Source organism: Giraffa tippelskirchi, chromosome 12 (assembly GCF_054371585.1).
Source record: "Giraffa tippelskirchi isolate mGirTip1 chromosome 12, T2T-mGirTip1v1.2.pri, whole genome shotgun sequence".
Taxonomy (NCBI): domain Eukaryota; kingdom Metazoa; phylum Chordata; class Mammalia; order Artiodactyla; family Giraffidae; genus Giraffa; species Giraffa tippelskirchi.
Genome location: NC_137286.1, coordinates 58952448 through 58971008, shown reverse-complemented (window position 1 = coordinate 58971008; position 18561 = coordinate 58952448). Strand labels below are relative to the sequence as shown.

Here is an 18561-nt window from a genome sequence, read left to right as displayed (position 1 = left end):
GCAGAAGACATGGGCTCAGTCCCTTGGTTGGGAAGATCCACTGGAGAAGGAAATGGCAACCCACTCCAATATTCTTGCCTGGGAAATCCCATGGACAGAGGAGCCTGGTGGGCTACAGTCCATGGGGTTGCAAAAGAGTCAAACACGACTTCGCAACAAAACAACAACAACAATGATATTTATACTGATGTCAAAATATGGAAGCTTCCTAGTCAAATTTTAAGAAATGACCCTCTTACTTTAATTGATGCCAAAGAGAGTAGATTTAAGCAGCAAGGTACCCCATGGATGCTGGTGGCCTTATCAATTCTCAATCATACCCCTTACCTTAGGGAACACTGCCGTCAATAAGCTATGGCTATTCTTGCCTACAGGCCAAATTGGGCCTGGAGTTTTCTATATCCTGTCGTTCCAGATATAAATGTTACTCTTCCCCAAATCTAATTCTTTTACTCTTCCCCAAATCTAATTCCTAATGTCTTTTCTGACGTTCTTTTTTACCAATGGTATATCACAATGTTCGCTGTTTCTAAATTACACCTTATACAATTGTATTATGAGAGTTCTTTTGTTGCTAACTCATTGAATATGATCATTTCCTCTTCTACCTAGTAGTTCTATATTGGTACCTAAGCAGTTCCAAATACAGATTGGTTGTGCTGAGTCTTCACACAGAGGGAAAGAAATTTGAAAGAGAAATGATAAAAAGCAAATGGCATCATCATCACCAGTCATCCACATGGTGCCAAAAAGGAAATAATTTTAGGGGAGCTTGTGGGTCCAGTCTGTCTCAGGAGATGTTCTAGAGATATAAGCATCACAAATATCTGTATTTGGTTACCCACCAGGATGGTAACATCTAAAGAAATGGTTATTTAGGAATATGATAGTAATCTGCCAAATGGGATTTTTTGGAAAATGTCTCATGTATGGATTAAATTAAATATATCTTGAGTTGTGTGTCTATCATGGTGAACTATGAAGAACTACAATATAGGCTAGTTAAATCTGTTAAAAGAGTGACAGATGAGCCACAGACTGGGAGAAAATATTTGCAAATCACATATTTGATAAGAAACATGTATTCAGAATGTATAAAGAACTCTCAAAACTCAGTAATACAAGCCCAAACCATCCAATTTTTAAAAAATGGGGCAAAAGATTGGAACACACTTCACTGAAGACATGAGTTGACCCTTGAACAACACGAGTTTGAATCCTGTGGGTCCCTTAAACGTGGATTTTTTTCCAATAATAAGTACTACGATACTACATGACCCAAGGCTGGTCCACAAATGTGGACTCACAGACAAAGAGGAGCCCCGGATAGGAGCCCGGATACAGAGAGCCGACTATAAGCCATATAGATGGATTCTGGACTGTGCCGAGGACCCGCCCCAACCCCTGAATCATTCAAGGGTCACCTGTACATGAACGGGAGCTAAGCACATGAAAAGTGTTCAACATCAACAATCATTAGAGAAATGCAAATTAAAACCATGAGACATTACCCACTTATTAGAATGTCTGAAAGAAAAAAAAAAAACTGACAAGTATTCTCACGAAATACACAATAACACAGTCATGTTGGAAAACAGTTGGGCAGTTTTTTGTAAAGTTAATCACACACTTACCACATAACCTGGCAAATGCATTCTTAGATATTACCCAAGTGGAATGAACTTATGTTCACACAAAACTCCAGATATGAATGTTTGCAGCAGCCCACGTCATTCCATTTGTATAACATTCTGGAAAAGGTAAAATATAGGGATACAAAACACGCCCCTGTTTCCAGGGGCTGGTGTGTCTCCTTAAGAAGAGAAGTTAAGGGACATGAGGGACATTCTTGGGGTGAGTGAACTGTTCCAAACCTTGATTATAACAGTGGCTATACAACTGCATGCATTTGTCAAAATTCGTGGCATTATACACTAAAAGGGTGAACTTTTCTGTTTGTAAATTACAGTTTAATAAAATGAACAACAAACAAACAGTACCACTGTACTAAAGCACAGTCCTAGAGCTCTCTGTTCTGTTAGCCATTAGTCTTTTAGTTACTGGATTACGGGGAAATCTTAGGGGAAGGGCAGACACAGCAGCGGGGGACCTCAAGAGCTTTTAATTCAGTGGCTATTCATTAACTTGTGCAGAGACACTTCAATATTGTCAATAAATTAACAGCCAGTATGGGTACACTAGTGCAAAGCAGCTGCACAATGGCCTGTCAATGGTGTCAACATTTATATGAAATTTTCCTCAAATGTTTTTCTTTGATTTGCTAGTTTGCCTTTATCCCTCTTACTTTCAAAACCTCTGTTGACTCTATGTGATCATATAAGCATGAGAGTCGGTAGCAGCACAATTGTGATTTTGTATGAGTATTTCTGTGTGTTAAAAAGGCATTACTCTTATGAACCATTTTGTAAAGATGAGGAAATAAATTTAAATTTTACTTTATAATTACTGTCTGTTTCTTAATATGGAGAAAATTAAGATGAGAGGACCATATCCAAAATGCTATTATGCAGCATGGCCACTAAGTCTGGAAACACAGGCCAACACATAATAAATGATTCTTTTGATGACATACAATACATGGTATGATGATTAAATTTTTGTATCAATTTGGCTAGGCCAGGGCATCCAGATATTTGGTCAAACACCAGTGCAGATGTTTCTATAAACATATTTTTTAGATGGGATTGACTTTTAAAATCAGTAGATTTTGAATAAAGCTGATTACCCTCTATAATGTTGAGCAGGCCTTGTCTAATCAGTTGAAGACCTTTAAGAGGAAAAGACGGAGCCCTCAAGGGAAAATTCTGCTTCCAGACTGTTTTTAAACTCAAGCTGCCTTATCAGCTCTTCCTTGGGTCTCTAACATGCTCTGCCAATTTCAGCCTTGCCAGTGCCCACAATCATACGAGCCAGTTCTGTAAAATAAATCAATCTCCCTCCCTCTCAGTGCCCATCACCCCACCTACACACACACACTCTCTCTCTCTATTGGTTCTGTTGCTATGGAGAAGCCTGATACTCATGGTAAAGCATATTGTTTTCAAACTTTATAGCCATACTTTAGTATGAGAATACTGAGCAAAACCATAGAACAATAAAAACAGGATCAAAAGCAAGCAAGTGACTCATGAATAATTACTTCATACTGTTATTACCTTAACAGCTGCTGCTCCTTAACCTTACAATTGCTGATTAAACTCTACAAGGACACTGTCCAAAGAATGTGACAATAACAAAGGTTTAGAAAACTGAAAGCCATACTTTTCCTAGTGCTTTCCTAATGCTTTTCCTAATGCTAAAAAGATAGGTTTCTGACAGAAACTGCTGAAAAGACTCACATGAACAAGTAAGTGGATACTCATTTCACATACCGTCTAATTTCCCTTTGACGATTCTTTTAGCAGAAGTTCCTATTCTTCACCACTGGTTCAGTTCAGTTCAGTTGCTCAGTCGTGTCCGACTCTTTGCGACCCCATGAATTGCAGCACGCCAGGCCTCCCTGTCCATCACCAACTCCCGGAGTCTACCCAAACCCATGTTCATCGAGTCGGTGATGCCATCCAACCATCTCATCCTCTGTCGTCCCCTTCTCCTCCCGCCCCCAATCCTACCCAGCATTAGGGTCTTTTCCAATGAGTCAACCCTTCGCATGAGGTGGCCAAAGTCACCACTGGTTATAAACAGCTAATTAAATTCATTTTAGGAAACTTCTATTAAATGCCTTCTCTGGTTAACCCTGGAGAAGAGGGGCAACTCTGTAGAATGCAGGCTGTGAGGGAGGAATTCACATGAGTAGGCATCCTTCTGCTGGTCTTGGCCAACCAACTTTGACCTCATCAGAGACTGAATATCCACTCCACTATACGGAATGATGCAGGAAAAGAAAGGTATTTTCCACCCTTGCTTTCAAGAAGCTAGTAAAGAAGCTCAAACGTACAGAGGTGATTTTAGACCAAGGAGAAGAGGGAGACAGTGTATACAGTGCAGTGGTTAAGTGTAGATAATAAAGCGGAATGGTAACTCTACTGCCAACTAGCTTTGTGACCTGGAACACCTTACTTAATCTTTCTGAGCTCCAGTTTCTTAATTTCTAAGACAGGGATGATATGCAAGGGTTGCTGGGAGGATTCTGTGCAATACACAGATAAATCTATGAGTACACTACCTGGTACCCAGCAAGGCAGAAATACTTATAGCTGTGCTTTCTTCTTGTTATAGTAAGTGATTCTGGGGGGTAATATACATGCTGTGATGGTTTTCATATTAACTTGGCTTGACCACGGTACCCAGATCTTTAGGCAAACGCTAGCCTTGATGTTGCTATGAAGGAATCTCTATTGAAACCTAAGATTAACATGATGATATTCCAGGGAAAGGGAACAGGGATTAGGCTCTTTTGGCTCTGTGAATGCACAGGGCAGACAGGGCTATACAAACAGTTCCAGTGGCTAGAGAGTCATGTCTATGGAAGAGTATAGCAAATGGGAGAGGAGGCAGGAAAGGTACCTATCTTGAAAGTTAGTGCTGCTCATCTCAGTAAGAAGTCATCGTGAAATAGTAGAGAGAGATGGAAGCTCCATGATGTGTTCAGTTCACAATAACATGAAATCACTATTAAATGGCAATTATTAGGCTTTGGTAACTTTAGTTTCCAACTCAGTAGTTTTTATTATTTTAGAATGAATGCTGAGGTGGTTACAAAAAGACTACATTCAAATCCTTAAGTGGGTTATTAAAATGAGCTGGTGCTCCAGTGGCTAAGATTCCATGTTCCAAGGCAGGGGGCCTGGGTTTGATCCGTGGTCAGGGCGCTAGATCCCACATGCTACAACTAAGACCCAAGACAGTTAAATAAATAAAGAAATGTTTTAAAAACTGAATTGAGATCTGTTATAAATGTCAGGACCCTTGGCTTAGTTACACAGACAATTTATAACAATGATCACAATTCCTTTTCAATTCAGTGTTTTCAGAGCTGCCATTCAGCATGTAAACCTAAACAAGATAAATGAATAGTAACATCATTTTGCCACTAAGATTATGCTCCAAAACATGTATGTGATTTAGCAAATTAATTCATATGCATTTTCAAACTTATCACTCCACTGACCAAAGTGTTGAGAGTAAAAAATTAGTTTAAATCCCCTTACCAAAAGAACCCAAATGACTAAATTTTATACTTTAGAAAATATACTGTCATCCACATGCTCATTATTGAGGGAACTGCTACCGGATTAACCCTTTTTAGCAAAAAAAAGCTAAAAGGAAAGGGGAGAAGCGAATATGGGGAAGGAAAGACGCTATGCCACTCTGATAGAATAAGCCTTGATTTGGATAAAGCATCTGTCCTCTTGGCAGAGTCTCTTCAAGGCTTAGTTTTGTTCCATCTGGGAACACATTTATTTTACTTTCATTTTTGAAGGATATTTTTGCTGGTTGCTAGGTTGACTGTTTTTTTCTTTGGCACTTTAAAAATATCATTCCACTGTTTCCTGGCCTTCAAAATTTCTGATGAGAAGGCAACAGTCTTTTGAATTATTTCTTTGTATGTAGTTTGCCATTTTTCCCTAGTCGGTTTCAAGATTTTCTTTTTACATTGGTTTTAAGCAGCTTTGCCTGGGTATGGTTTTCTCTGTAATCTATATTGCTTAGAGTTCACTTCGTTTCTTGAAAATGTAAATTTATATGTTTCATCCTATTTGGCAAGTTTTTGGACAATATTTGTTCAAACAACTTTGTTGTTAGTTCTGCCCCATTTTCTCTCAGGTTTTTTTACTGTCTGGGAGGTTCCCGAAGATGCTGATGTTCATTTTTATTTTCAATCTTTTTTCATGTTCTTCAGATTGAATCTTTTCTACTGATCTAACAAGTTCACTGACTTTTCTTCTCTTATACCATTCTGTGTTAAGCTCATCAGGTAATGTTTTTAATTTCCTTGACACTAGGTCATATTTTCTTTATTCTTCAAATGTTATGTAATTTTAGATTGTACCCTGGACATCTTGAAAGTTATATTATGGATACTCTGAATTCTGTTAAATTCTTCTAAATCTTAGAAGGAATGTTAGTATCTTTTAAATAAGCGATTAATAACTGCATTGGAATCAAAGTACAAACTCTGTCTCGTGAGGGACAGCTCAAATCGGACCTCAGTTTTGTTATTTTTTTAATCTGTAGGTAGGCTGCTTTGTGCCTGTCCCATGGAGGCATGATTCAAGTATCTAATATTGCCTGTTTTGGGTATGTAGGCAGCCCCTACACAAAAATGCACTGTAATCCAAAGGATATTTTCTAGTATGTTGATTTAACTCAGAACTCGGAATGCATTTTTCATATAGACAACTCTGTTATCTTCAGCAGTTATATTAACAAACCATTTAACCTAAGGATTTATCCAACTTGTACCCAAACTCAGCTATAATTGCTTATTTATATAAGAAAAAGCACAGCAGTGATTTGGTTTTCTTTTCCTCATATAATCAGACAACTGAGAAAATAAACCTGATACAGGGCCACTTTTGATATAGGTCTGGTGTAGGTCTTCTGAGTAGGCAAATGTGCCAATTCCACTTTATAAAAATCTAACATGGGAGGGACTTCTTCGAGGTAAAACAAAGAAGAAATACAGACATTTATTTCTGTAGTAACAGTAAGACAAATCCAGACAAAATAAAAACCCCATTTTTCTAAGAGACTAGGCAAAGAGCATGAGTGCCATCCAGGCTGGCTCCCATGCTCCTCCCCTCCTGGAAGTCTCCTCCACAAGCAACAGGGTTAACCAGTGGAATCAATAGGATATAACAGAAAGGGTGGTGAGTGACTTCAAAACTAGGTCATAAACAGGCACTACGCTATAAATTTTCACTATTCTACTTTTCTCTTAGGGTATTTAATTTTTTGTATTAGTTATTTTTGTATATTAGGATAAATATCTAAATGATCTTTTCTACAATTATTAGCACAGTGCTGACTTGCTACTTTATGTTCAATAATTATTTGACAAATAAATGAACATGAAATAAGGAGAAGCTAACTTTATTCACATTCCTATGAATATCAAGTATAATTTTATGAGACTAGTGAGAATTCTTGACACTGTACAATATTTGTTATTTGCTATTTTTATACCTTTTTATATGCTTTACACCTGGTTCTCTATTTTCCTTCTGAGATGTGAATTTTATACATATATATACCTGACTTTTTTATATCACGCCACAGATCCTTAAAGCTGTACTCATTTTGCTCCAGTTTTCTTACACTGTTAATCAGAAAAGGGTAATACAACTGTTTCAGAGAAAGCATAGTCCAGCAGGAGCTGGTGTGTTCTTTATCCTAGACCTATCCCTGGGCTAGAAGGAGCATGTGATGGTGGTGTAGAACAAAGTGTGAGATTCTTCTGTTTTCAGTTTAAATATCATCTTGGAAAGAATCAGCATCAGGTTTGTTTAATTACTGACTGTTCATTTGGATCCCTAGTTAGATTATGAGGTCCATGAAGGCAGGAACTGAATTGTTTGGCTCCTACACCATATGGCCATTGTCTAGAGAATAACCAAACAGAGCAGTTGCTCAAAAATATGCACTGAATAAACAACTGAACCAAGATCCTCGTTCAGAATCAAGAGGTACACTTTCTAGGCCTCTGACACCCTAATGTTCTTTACATGGATTTACCTTAGAACCTTGTTCTTCACCTTGCCCTCCTTTTCCCAAACCACCCTTCCTTTGACTTGGAATGGGAGACTCCCTTTGCATATATATAAACAAAAGAGATAAAAGAAGGGAGCCCTTTAATTCTGTTGTTAAAATTTCAATAGTTACCATGTATTAGAATTTGATGGCTGCTGAACAACCGTCGACAGGAGAATGTTGGATCCCACCAAAAAAAGATGCCCTGCATCCAAGGGCAAAGAAGAAGGCCCAACAAGATGGTAGGAGGGGTGCAACTCATTTAAAATTAAATTTAAGACCCGCCAGAGATGCTTGGAGGGCACCAACAAAACCTTGTGCCCACCAGGACCCAAGGAATGGAGCAGTGACCTCCACAAGAGACTGAGCCAGACCTGCCTTTGAGTGTTTCAGTGTCTCCTAGGGAGGCACGGGTCAACAGTGGCCTGCCACTGGGGACAGGGGCTCTGGCTGCAGCAGACCTGGGAGATGAGGCATGTGGCATAAATCCTCTTGGAGGAGGTCACCAATAACTCTACTATTGAGCTGCCAAGCAGGTGACTCACAAATTGGAGAACAATTATACCAAAGAAGTTCTTGTACTGTTGCAAAAGTTCTAGGGCCCATAACAAATTGCCCAACCTGGGGATCCAGCAAAGGGACTGAGAACCCCCAGGGAATTTGACTTTGAAGAGCAGCAGAATTTGATTAAAGAACTTCCACAGGACTGGGGAAACAGACTCTTGGAGGGCACAACAAAACTTTATGTACACCAGGACCCAGGAGAAAGGTGCAGTGACCCCACAAGAGACTGAGCCAGACTTGCCTGTGAGGGTCTGGAAGTCTCCAGCAGAGGTGTGAGTTGACAGTGGCCTCCTGTGAGGTCAAGGGCACTGAACACAACAGTCCTGGGAGTCGCAGCATGCGGACATAAGTCCTTTTGAAGGGGGTCACCATTACCACCATTACCCCTACATAGTTTGACCTCAGGCCAAACTACAGGGAGGGAATACAGCACCACCCATCAGCAGAAAATTGGGTTAAAGATTTACTGAGCTTGGCCGTGCCCACCAGAGGAAGACCCAGTTTCCCCCTCAGTCAGTCTCTCCCATCAGGAAGCTTCCATAAGCCTCTTATCCTTATCCATCAAAGGGCAGACAGAATGAAAACCACAATGACAGAAAGCTGACCAAACTGATCATATGGACCACAGCCTTATCTAACTCAAAGAAAATATGAGCCATGCCGTGTACGGCCACCCAAGATGGACGGATCATGGTGGAGAATTCTGACAAAACGTGATCCACTGGAGAAGGGAATGGCAAACCACTTCAGCATTCTTACCTTGAGAACTCCATGAACAGTATGAAAAGGCAAAAAGATATGACACTGAAAGATGAATTCACCAGGCTGGTAGGTGCCCAATATGCTACTGGAGAAGAGTGGAGAAACAGCTCCAGAAGGAAGGAAGAGGCTGAGCCAAAACGGAAACATCACCCAGTTGTGGATGTGTCTGGTGATGAAAGTACAGTCTGATGCTGTAAAGAACAATAGTATATAGGAACCTGGAAGGTTAGATCCCATGAATTGGGGCAAATTGGAAGTGGTCAAACAGGAGATGTCAAGAGTGAACATTGGCATTTTGGGAATCAATGAGCTAAAATGGACCAGAATGTGTGAATTTAATTCAGATGACCACTATATCTACTACTGTGGGCAAGAATCCCTTAGAAGAAATAGAGTGCCCTCACAGTCAACAAAAGAGTCTGAAATGCTTGGGTACACTTGGGTGCGATCACAAAAATGACAGAATGATCTCTGTTTGTTTCCAAGGTAAATCATTCAATATCACAGCAATCCAAGTCTATGACCCAACCACAAATGCCAAAGCAGTTGAAGTTGAACTGTTCTATGAAGACCTAAAAGATCTTCTAGAACTAACACCAAAAAAAGATGTCCTTTTCATCATAGGGGACAGGAATGCAAAAGTAGGAAGTCAAGAGATACCTGGAGTAACAGGCAAATTTGGCCTTGGAGTACAAAATGAAGCAGAGCAAAGGCTAACTGAGTTTTGCTGAGAGAATGCACTGGTCATAGCAAACACTCTCTTCCAACAACACAAGAGATTATTCTATACATGGACATCACCAGATACCAAAATACCAGTATTCGGTCAATACTGAAATCAGATTGATTATATTCTTTTAGCTGAAGATGGAGAAACTCAATATAGTCAGCAAAAACAAGACCGGGAGCTGGCTATGGCTCATATCATGAACTCCTTATTGAAAAATTCCGACTTAAATTGAAGAAAATATGGAAAACTACTAGGCCATTCAGGGATGACCTAAATCAAATTCCTTATGATTATACAGTTGAAGTGAGTAACAGATTCAAGGGATTAGATCTCAAAGAGTGCCTGGATAACTATGGATAGAAGTTCATAATACTGGTACAGGAGGCAGTGATCAAAACCATCCCCAAGAAAAAGAAATGCAAAAAGGCAAAATGGTTATCTGAGGAGGCCTTACAAATAGCTGAGAAAAGAAGAGAAGCGAAAGGCAAAGGAGAAAAGGAAGGAGTATCCATCTGAATGTAGAGTTCCAAAGAAGAGCAAGGAGATAAGAAAGCCTTCCTCAGTAAACAATGCAAAGAATTAGAGAAAAACAATAGAATGGGAAAGACTAGAGATCTCTTCAAGAAAATTAGAGATACTAAGGGAGATACAATGAAAACAGTGGCTGACTTTATTTTTCTGGGCTCCAAAATCACTACAGATGGTGACTGCAGCCATGAAATTAAAAGACACTTACTCCTTGGAAGGAAAGTTATGACCAACCTAGATAGCATATTAAAAAGCAGAGACATTACTTTGCCAACAAAGGTCCGTCTAGTCAAGGCTATGGTTTTTCCAGTGGTCATGTATGGATGTGAGAGTCGGACTATAAAGAAAGCTGAGTGCTGAAGAATTGATGCTTTTGAACTGTGGTGTCAGAGAAGACTCTTGAGAGTCCCTTGGACTGCAAGGAGATCCAACCCGTCCATCCTAAAGGAGATCAGTCCTGGGTGTTCATTGGAAGGACTGATGTTGAAGCTGAAACTCCAATACTTTGGCCACCTGATGCGAAGAGCTGACTCATTGGAAAAGACTCTGATGCTGGGGAAGATTGAAGGCAGGAGGAGAAGGGGATGACAGAGGACAAGACGGTTGGATGCCCTCACTGACTCAATGGACATGACTTTGAGCAAGCTCCGGGAGATGGTGAAGGACAGGGAAGCCTGGTGTGCTGTAGTCCTTGGGGTCACAAAGAGTCAGACACAACTAATCGACTGAACAACATTAGAATTTTGAATACACTTCTGCACAGAAATATTTTATAAGTAAGTATAACTTTTGGGGTGCAAAATGGATTAAATGACCATTTAATGAGTTGGCTAGGAGTATAACCACCAATACTGCTTCTATACATTCTATGCATTCTGAGTTAAACCGATAGATTGAAAATACCTTTTGGATCACATTTCTTTGGCACATGGGACTGCCAACACTCCAAAAAAAACTACTAATATTAGAAAACTGATTGCTTAATAACTTTCCTTTTAATAATTTTTTTATCTTATTATTACTATCAAAGGAATATGCTGATAATAATAAAAAATGTAGACTATCTGCTAATAATTGGCATATTTTGCCTTACACTTTATTTTCTCAAAAATGTGAAGCTCTCATAAAATTCACTAACTGTGCTACCAGATGCCAAGTCAACAATGAAAATATATTTTTAAAAAGTGTAGGGGTTGGGGGTAGAATTCCCTGGGGGTCTCGTGGTTAGGACTCAGCGCTTTCTCTGCCATGGGTCCAGGTTCAATCCCTGGTCAGAGAACTAAGATCCTGCAAGCCATACGGTGTGGCCAAAAATTAAAAACAAATACAAGGAAATATGTATCTCTCAACTCTGCACAAACAGAACCTTGTGGCAGTCAGTAACAGCTATATCTAAACACCAAAGAAGGCTCTTTATCTCAAGTAAGAGTTATTCCTTAGTTGTGGTAGAAATTTTAGATCATACTGCAGTGCAGTCTCTGAAGGCTTTGGTGCAGAAAAAACTGCCTTCAGCCTTGGAGCCTGCTTGCATCATTACATGCATCTTGGTGATTGAGGGTATTTTACTCACCACTTGGAAAAATTAGGTTATATTATAGTCATTTTAAGAATTTATTAGGATTAATGAGTGAGTAGTATCACAGCTGTCATATGATCAGCTGCAGAAAAATCACTGAGCTAAAAACTCTACCACATATTCTACTATCTGTTCTTCACAGAAAGTTCTGGAATATATCTCTGGGCTTATATTTCATCAGCTTACACAGGCACTGAATTCATCTAGGGCTCTTCCAAGATAACAAGTGCATAATTTTTCCTAGGGGAAGGCCACTACTCCTAGGATTACCCTCTCTGGAGCAATCACTGCTCAGGGCCCATCCCCTGGAGCCAGGCCAGCAGGGGAATGGCTGTCTCTATGTACAGGGTTATTGTCATCCTTTTTCTTGCCAGGACTACATAGAGTACGAGTCAGGTTATTCAGGATGTCTGAAATTATAAGGAGAGAGTCAACATGCGGGCTAAGTAGCCTCAGAGGTGTTCCAAGTATTCTGTGGCTGCTTAAGTGAGCAAAGTGAGGCCAGTCAAAAGCTGGTCCTGGCAGCTGAGCTGTCCTGTATTAAGCCAATGCCACTCTGGGAACCACTTCAGGGTGGTTCTGTCTCACTGCTATAGAAGAAGAAGCTGACATTATCTTTCTAAAAGCCTAACTGAGAAGGAAAGATTAATGCTGTCCTAAAAATAAAAGTTCTTCACTTCCTATTAACTGAAACATCTGCTTTGGTTTCTGGAATCATGATTTGTGTTGAGGGACTATTTCAAATGTCAAGCTGTAAATATTTTCAATTGGTAAAGTCCCAGATACTAGGGTTGATAGTGTAGTCAGTGATTCCTCCAGTATTTGTGACTGATACTACTGAGTTTATAATGGTATGCATGGATTAATTTTTCTTTTACCTGGAAAACAACAAATAACTAACCAAATTTATGACTTATTAACTAAACTCAAAGTAAAATACTCTAATTGCTTGTTCAATATTGTTGGTTTCTAAGGGTACTTGGTTTAGCATGTTAAGTCTCAAAACAAAATTGAACAGGATTATCAAAAGTCATACATCTATTTTTGAGTTTTATGAGGGCTAAGTACTGAAGTAGAAATAAAGCTAGCAAAAGAGCTGAGTATTAGTATAAAATGTGAAATCAGCCTTACCCACTGCACCCGATGACTTTGTTGTACAGAAAGGACGGCAAGCCTTTCAGATGAATGTTGTTATCCACGTACACATATTGAAGTTCTCGAGATCGACCTAAATCTGGGTTAGAAACAAAAGTGCTATGATTCTTATAAATATATACCAATATAATGTGGAACATGAAATTTAATAAATAATGCTAGAATAATTCAAAATCTCTATAAGAAAAAATGTTGCAGATTTACCTAGGTGTGAAATTAAGTCAGCTGCAATATGAGATTCTACATCAGAAAACATGACTGTTGAAAAAATTATTCAATCCACCTGAACTTTGAGTACTTAAACTAAAAAATGAGTACTGGTAATGGAATATTATCGGATTTCCTTCTCATATAAAAATTCTATGACTTTTAATAAACAACTTCTATTTATTAAGCTTGTTATGAAAGTGTTAGTCCCTCAGTCGTGTCTGACTCTTCGCAACCCCAACGGACTATAGGCCGCCAGGCTCCTCTGTCTGTGGGATTTCCCAGGCAAGAATGCTGAAGTCAGTTGCCATTTCCTCCTCCAAGGGATCTTCTTGACCCAGGGATAATAAACAATTTATATTTATTTATTAAGTTTTTATAGGTCATGAATTTAGTTTCATTTTTCTCCATAGGAAAAAGTGTCATACGAATTAAATTGGGAGGTTAGCCCAAACGACGTCTGGTTCTGCCCCAATATCAAGATTTACTGTGTCTCACCTCCTCTTGGCAGAAAGATGATAGAAGGGATGATGGAGAGCTAGGGATCAATCAGGCGCTGGCTGGGCCGGGCCTGAGGAGCCAGCTGATGTAGGAATGGATAGAATTGCCCATGGCTGCAGGGGGAGGAAGCAGCAGAGGGAATCCCAAATCCTTCAGTCCTCAGTGAGGTGTGGGGTGCAGCTGGATGGACAAGACCTGCAGGCCAGGGAGCCAGAGTGGGAATGGGTTTATACCAGGAATAGAAAGAGATGAGAAAGGGAGCCCAAAGAGAAGAATCGGCAGTAGGAACAAGTATGCAGAAAGAAGGCCAATCCAGAAGTCTCCCACAGGTAGCTGGGCAGCACTGACTCAAGGGACATGAATTTGAGCAAACTCCGGGAGATAGTGAAGGACACGGAAGCCTGGCATGTTGCAGTCCATGGGGTCACAAAGAATCAGACACAACTTAGGGACTGAACAACAATAAAGCTGGGCAAGGGGTAGCAAAGCCTAGAGTATCTGCTTGTGAAAATAGGAAACAGGCTGAAGGAGCTCTCTTTTCCCCTGTCCTTCCAAAGTTAGGATAGACAAAGGCCCAGATAGCTAAACTAGCATCTTTAAGGTTCTTTAGCATATTTACATTTCAAAAGAAAACCCATTTACCCATTAAGGATCTTTAGGCACTATGGTAGGCCTTGGGGATGCAGATATGAACATGATATTAAGGACAGACATGAGACATGGTTAACTGTAATACAACATGATCATTGCTATTAGAGAGGCTCGTCTAAGCCTTATGGTTTCATAAGTGGGTTCTGGACAATTTACTACATTAACTGGGAGGTGCATAATATAAGACTGAGGTAAGGAAGGGTTTGTCATGGACGAAGGTAGGAAATGGTGAATCTTACCTTATCACAGTAATCTTGCCCAGGATTAGCCCTGGGGCAAGTTACAAAAAGAGGAAACAAAACTGGAAGCACTGGAAAACAGACAACAAAAGGGGAAGTGGGAACTCTTAAGAGAGAAAAAAGAATTATACTAGGCTAGAGATGCCCTTTCCCAGTGGTGGTTTTAAGATACCTAACAAACAGAATACTGGAATGCAAAAATAGGAAGTCAAGAAATACCTGGAGTAACAGGCAAATTTGGCCTTGGGAGTACAGAATGAAGGCTAACAGAGTATTGCCAAGAGAATGCACTGGTCATAGCAAACAGCCTCTTCCAACAACACAAGAGAAGCCTCTACACATGCACATCACCAGATGGTCAATACCAAAATCAGATTGATTATATTCTTTGCAGTCAAAGATGGAGAAGCTGTATATAGTCAGCAAAAACAAGACCGGGAGCTGACTGTGGCTCAGATGATGAACTCCTTATTGCCAAGTTCAGACTTAAATTGAAGAAAGTAGGGAAAACCACTAGATTTAGGTCAGGTATGACCTAAATCAAATCCCTTATGATTATACAGTGGAACTGAGAAATAGATCAAGGGATTAGATTTGACAGAGTGCCTGAAGAACTATGGATAGAGGTTCGTGACATTGTATAGGAGGCAGGGATCAAGACCACCCTTAAGAAAAAGAAGTGCAAAAAGGCAAAATGGTTGTCTGAAGAGGCCTTACAAATAGCTGTGAAAAGAAGAGAAGTGAAAAGCAAAGGAGAAAAGGAAAGATATACCCATTTGAATGCAGAGTTCCAAAGAATAGCAAGGAGAGATAAGCAAGCCTTCCTCGGCGATCAATGCAAAGAAATAGAGGAAAACGATAGAATGGGAAAGACTAGAGATCTCTTCAAGAAAATTAGAGACACCAAGGGAACATTTCATGCAAAGATGAGCACAATAAAGGACAGAAATGGTATGGACCTAAAAGAAGCAGAAGATGTGAAAATGAGGCAGCAAGAATACACAGAAGAACTCTACAAAAAAGAACTTCATGACCCAGATAATCACGATGGTGTGATCACTCACCTAGAGTCAGACATTCTGGAATGTGAAGTCAAGTGGGCCTTAGGAAGCATCGCTACGAACAAAGCTAGTGGAGGTGATGGAATTCCAGTTGAGCTCTTTCACGTCCTAAAAGATGATGCTGTGAAAGTGCTGCACTCAATATGCCAGCAAATTTGGAAAACTCAGCAGTGGCCACAAGACTGGAAAAGGTCAGTTTTTATTCCAATCTCAAAGAAAGGCAATGCCAAAGAATGTTCAAACTACCTCACAATTGCACTCATCTCACACTCTAGCAAAGTAATGCTCAAAATTCTCCAAGCGAGGCTTCAACAGTATGTGAACCATGAACTTCCAGATGTTCAAGCTGGATTTAGAAAAGGCAGAGGAACCACAGGTCAAATTGTCAACATCCATTGGGTCATCTAAAAAGCAAGAGAGTTCTAGAAAAGCATCTACTTCTGCTTTATTGACTATGCCAAAGCCTTTGGCTGTGTGGATCACAACTAACTGAAAAATTCTGAAAGAGATGGGAATAGCAGACCACCTGACCAGCATCCTGAGAAATCTGTATGCAGATCAGGAAGCAGCAGTTAGACCCGGACACGGAACGACAGACTGGTTCCAAATCGTGAAAGGAGTACGTCAAGGCTGTATATTGTCACCCTGCTTATTTAACTTACATGCAGAGTACATCATTCGAAATGCCGGGCTGGATGAAGCACAAGCTGGAATCAAGACTGCCAGGAGAAATAGCAATAACCTCAGATGTGCAGATGACACAACCCTTCGCAGAAAGTGAAGAACTAAAGAGCCTATTGATGAAAGTCAAAGAGGAGAGTGAAAAAGTTGGCCTAAAACTCAACATTCAGAAAATTAAGATCATGGTATCTGGCCCCATCACTTCATGTTAAATAGATGGAAAAACAGTGGAAACAGTGGCAGACTTTATTTTTGGGGTCTCCAAAATCACTGCAGATGGTCACTGCAGCCATGAAATTAAAAGACGCTTACTCCTTGGAAGAAAAGTTATGACTAACCCACACAGCATATTAAGAAGCAGAGGCACTGCTTTGCCAACAAAGGTCTGTCTAGTCAAAGCTATGGTTTTTCCAGTAGTCATGTATGGATGCAAGAGTTGGACTATAAAGAAAGCTGAGCAACGAAGAATTGATGCTTTTGAACTGTGGTGCTGGAGGAGATTCTAGAGTCCCTTGGACTGCAAGGAGATCCAATCAGTCCATCCTAAAGGAAATCAGTCATGAATATTCTTTGGAAAGACTGATGCTGAAGCTGAAACTCCAATACTTTGGCCACCTGATGCGAAGAACTGACTCATTTGAAAAGACCCCGATGCTGGGAAAGATTGAAGGCGAGAGGAGAAGGGGACGACAGAGGATAGATGGTTGGATGGCATTGCGACTCAATGGACATGAGCTTGAGTAAACTCCAGGATTTGGTGATTGACAGGGAGGCCTGGTGTGCTGCAGTCCATGGGGTTGCAAAGAGTCAGATACAACTGAGTGACTGAACTGAAATGAAGAAACAGAATAGATTTCTGCTGTGTGATTTTGTGATTTCAGAGTAAGTCACAAAAAGCATTGTGGCTTTCTCTTTGCTGTTTCTCTTGGATCACTTCTTCAGGAAGACAACTCCTTTTTCACAAAGGCCCTAAAGCAGCTTTATTGGAGAGGAAATGAGACCTCAAGCCAATATCCATGTGAGTAAAAAGTCTTGGAAGCAGCGCCGCAAACTCCAGGTCAAGTCTTCAGATTACTATAACTCTAAACTAAATATCCTGTTCCTTCGCAAAATTTTGCCTATTAATTTTACCATTCATCAATGGATCTTGTTTGTAACAATTATCACGTAGTATTTACTTAGCGGTGATTTTCAATTACAATCTTTCTGTCTACATTTATTAATTGGAATTCTTATGTAAGGAAGAATGATCCCTTCTCCCCCGTTTATTTATTTGATTTTTATACTGGTATGGATTCAAGGACATTTATTTTATTTTAAGGACTAAAAACCCACTACCATTGTTGTTTATTGTGTTGGGTAAAATGTTCCAGTTTTGGCAACTAGGAATACTTAAAATTGGTCTTTTCATTCTTTAAACAAGTTTTCATCCTTTTTTGAGTATCGCCATACTTCCAGGAGCAAAAGATATTCCAAGTTCAAATTGTACTGTCCCTGCTCTAGTCCGGAAATCAACTACTTCTCCAAAGAGCTTTAATTCCTTTCATTAAAGGAATTAAATTAAGTTAAATTAAATTAAATTAAATTAAATTATGGGGTATGCTGTCTAGAAACCAACATCTGAGTGCTAGATGTGCCCCTTACTATAAGAGTGCCATTGCTTCTAGGATCCATTAAGTAGGCAGATTTACAAAACATATGTATATATACCAACCCATGCATACATAATCAACTCTATTGTTGGAAGTGTACCTTCAGTATACATTCCAAGCAGTGGACTTGCTGGGTTAAAAGGTAAATACGTGTATAGATTCCTTGGTATTTCCCTCCAGAGGAATTACACCAGTTTGCATTTTCTTCATCATGTATGAAAGCATTGGCTTTTCCACAGTCTCATCAACTTCTAAAACATGCTGTCTTATTTAAAACATTTTGTCATTCTCAATTTGTATTTCTCTCATTATCGGTGTGAACATTTTTCAATATGAGGGTTATTTTTGCTTTTTTTGGTGTGAATTGTCAATATCTTATGTGTCTATTCTTTCACTTATGAGCAGAGCCTTAGTTTGAACATGTATTATTTTCTTCTTATTTTTTAGATTACAAAAGTGTCATACGTTTACAAGAGACTTGGAAAATATAGAACAAAGTTACATATATATTATACATATATATTATATAGTTACATATATA

The 18561-nt window shown here is 39.5% G+C and overlaps 1 protein-coding gene across 15 annotated transcripts in view; it reads right to left on the bottom strand.

The window, feature by feature from the left end:
* LRRC28 (leucine rich repeat containing 28) overlaps positions 1-18561 on the bottom strand; it is a 195197-nt gene that overhangs the window by 52592 nt on the left and 124044 nt on the right. For 13 of the 15 annotated variants that reach the window (XM_081551294.1, XM_081551297.1, XM_081551296.1 and 10 more), the window contains one exon: positions 13005-13107. In XM_081551294.1, coding sequence (XP_081407420.1) covers positions 13005-13107 — 103 coding nt within the window. Of the gene's footprint in view, positions 1-1634; positions 1752-13004; positions 13108-18561 lie in introns of all 15 variants that reach the window. The other 2 variants (XR_014071622.1, XR_014071621.1) reach the window with 1 other exon arrangement.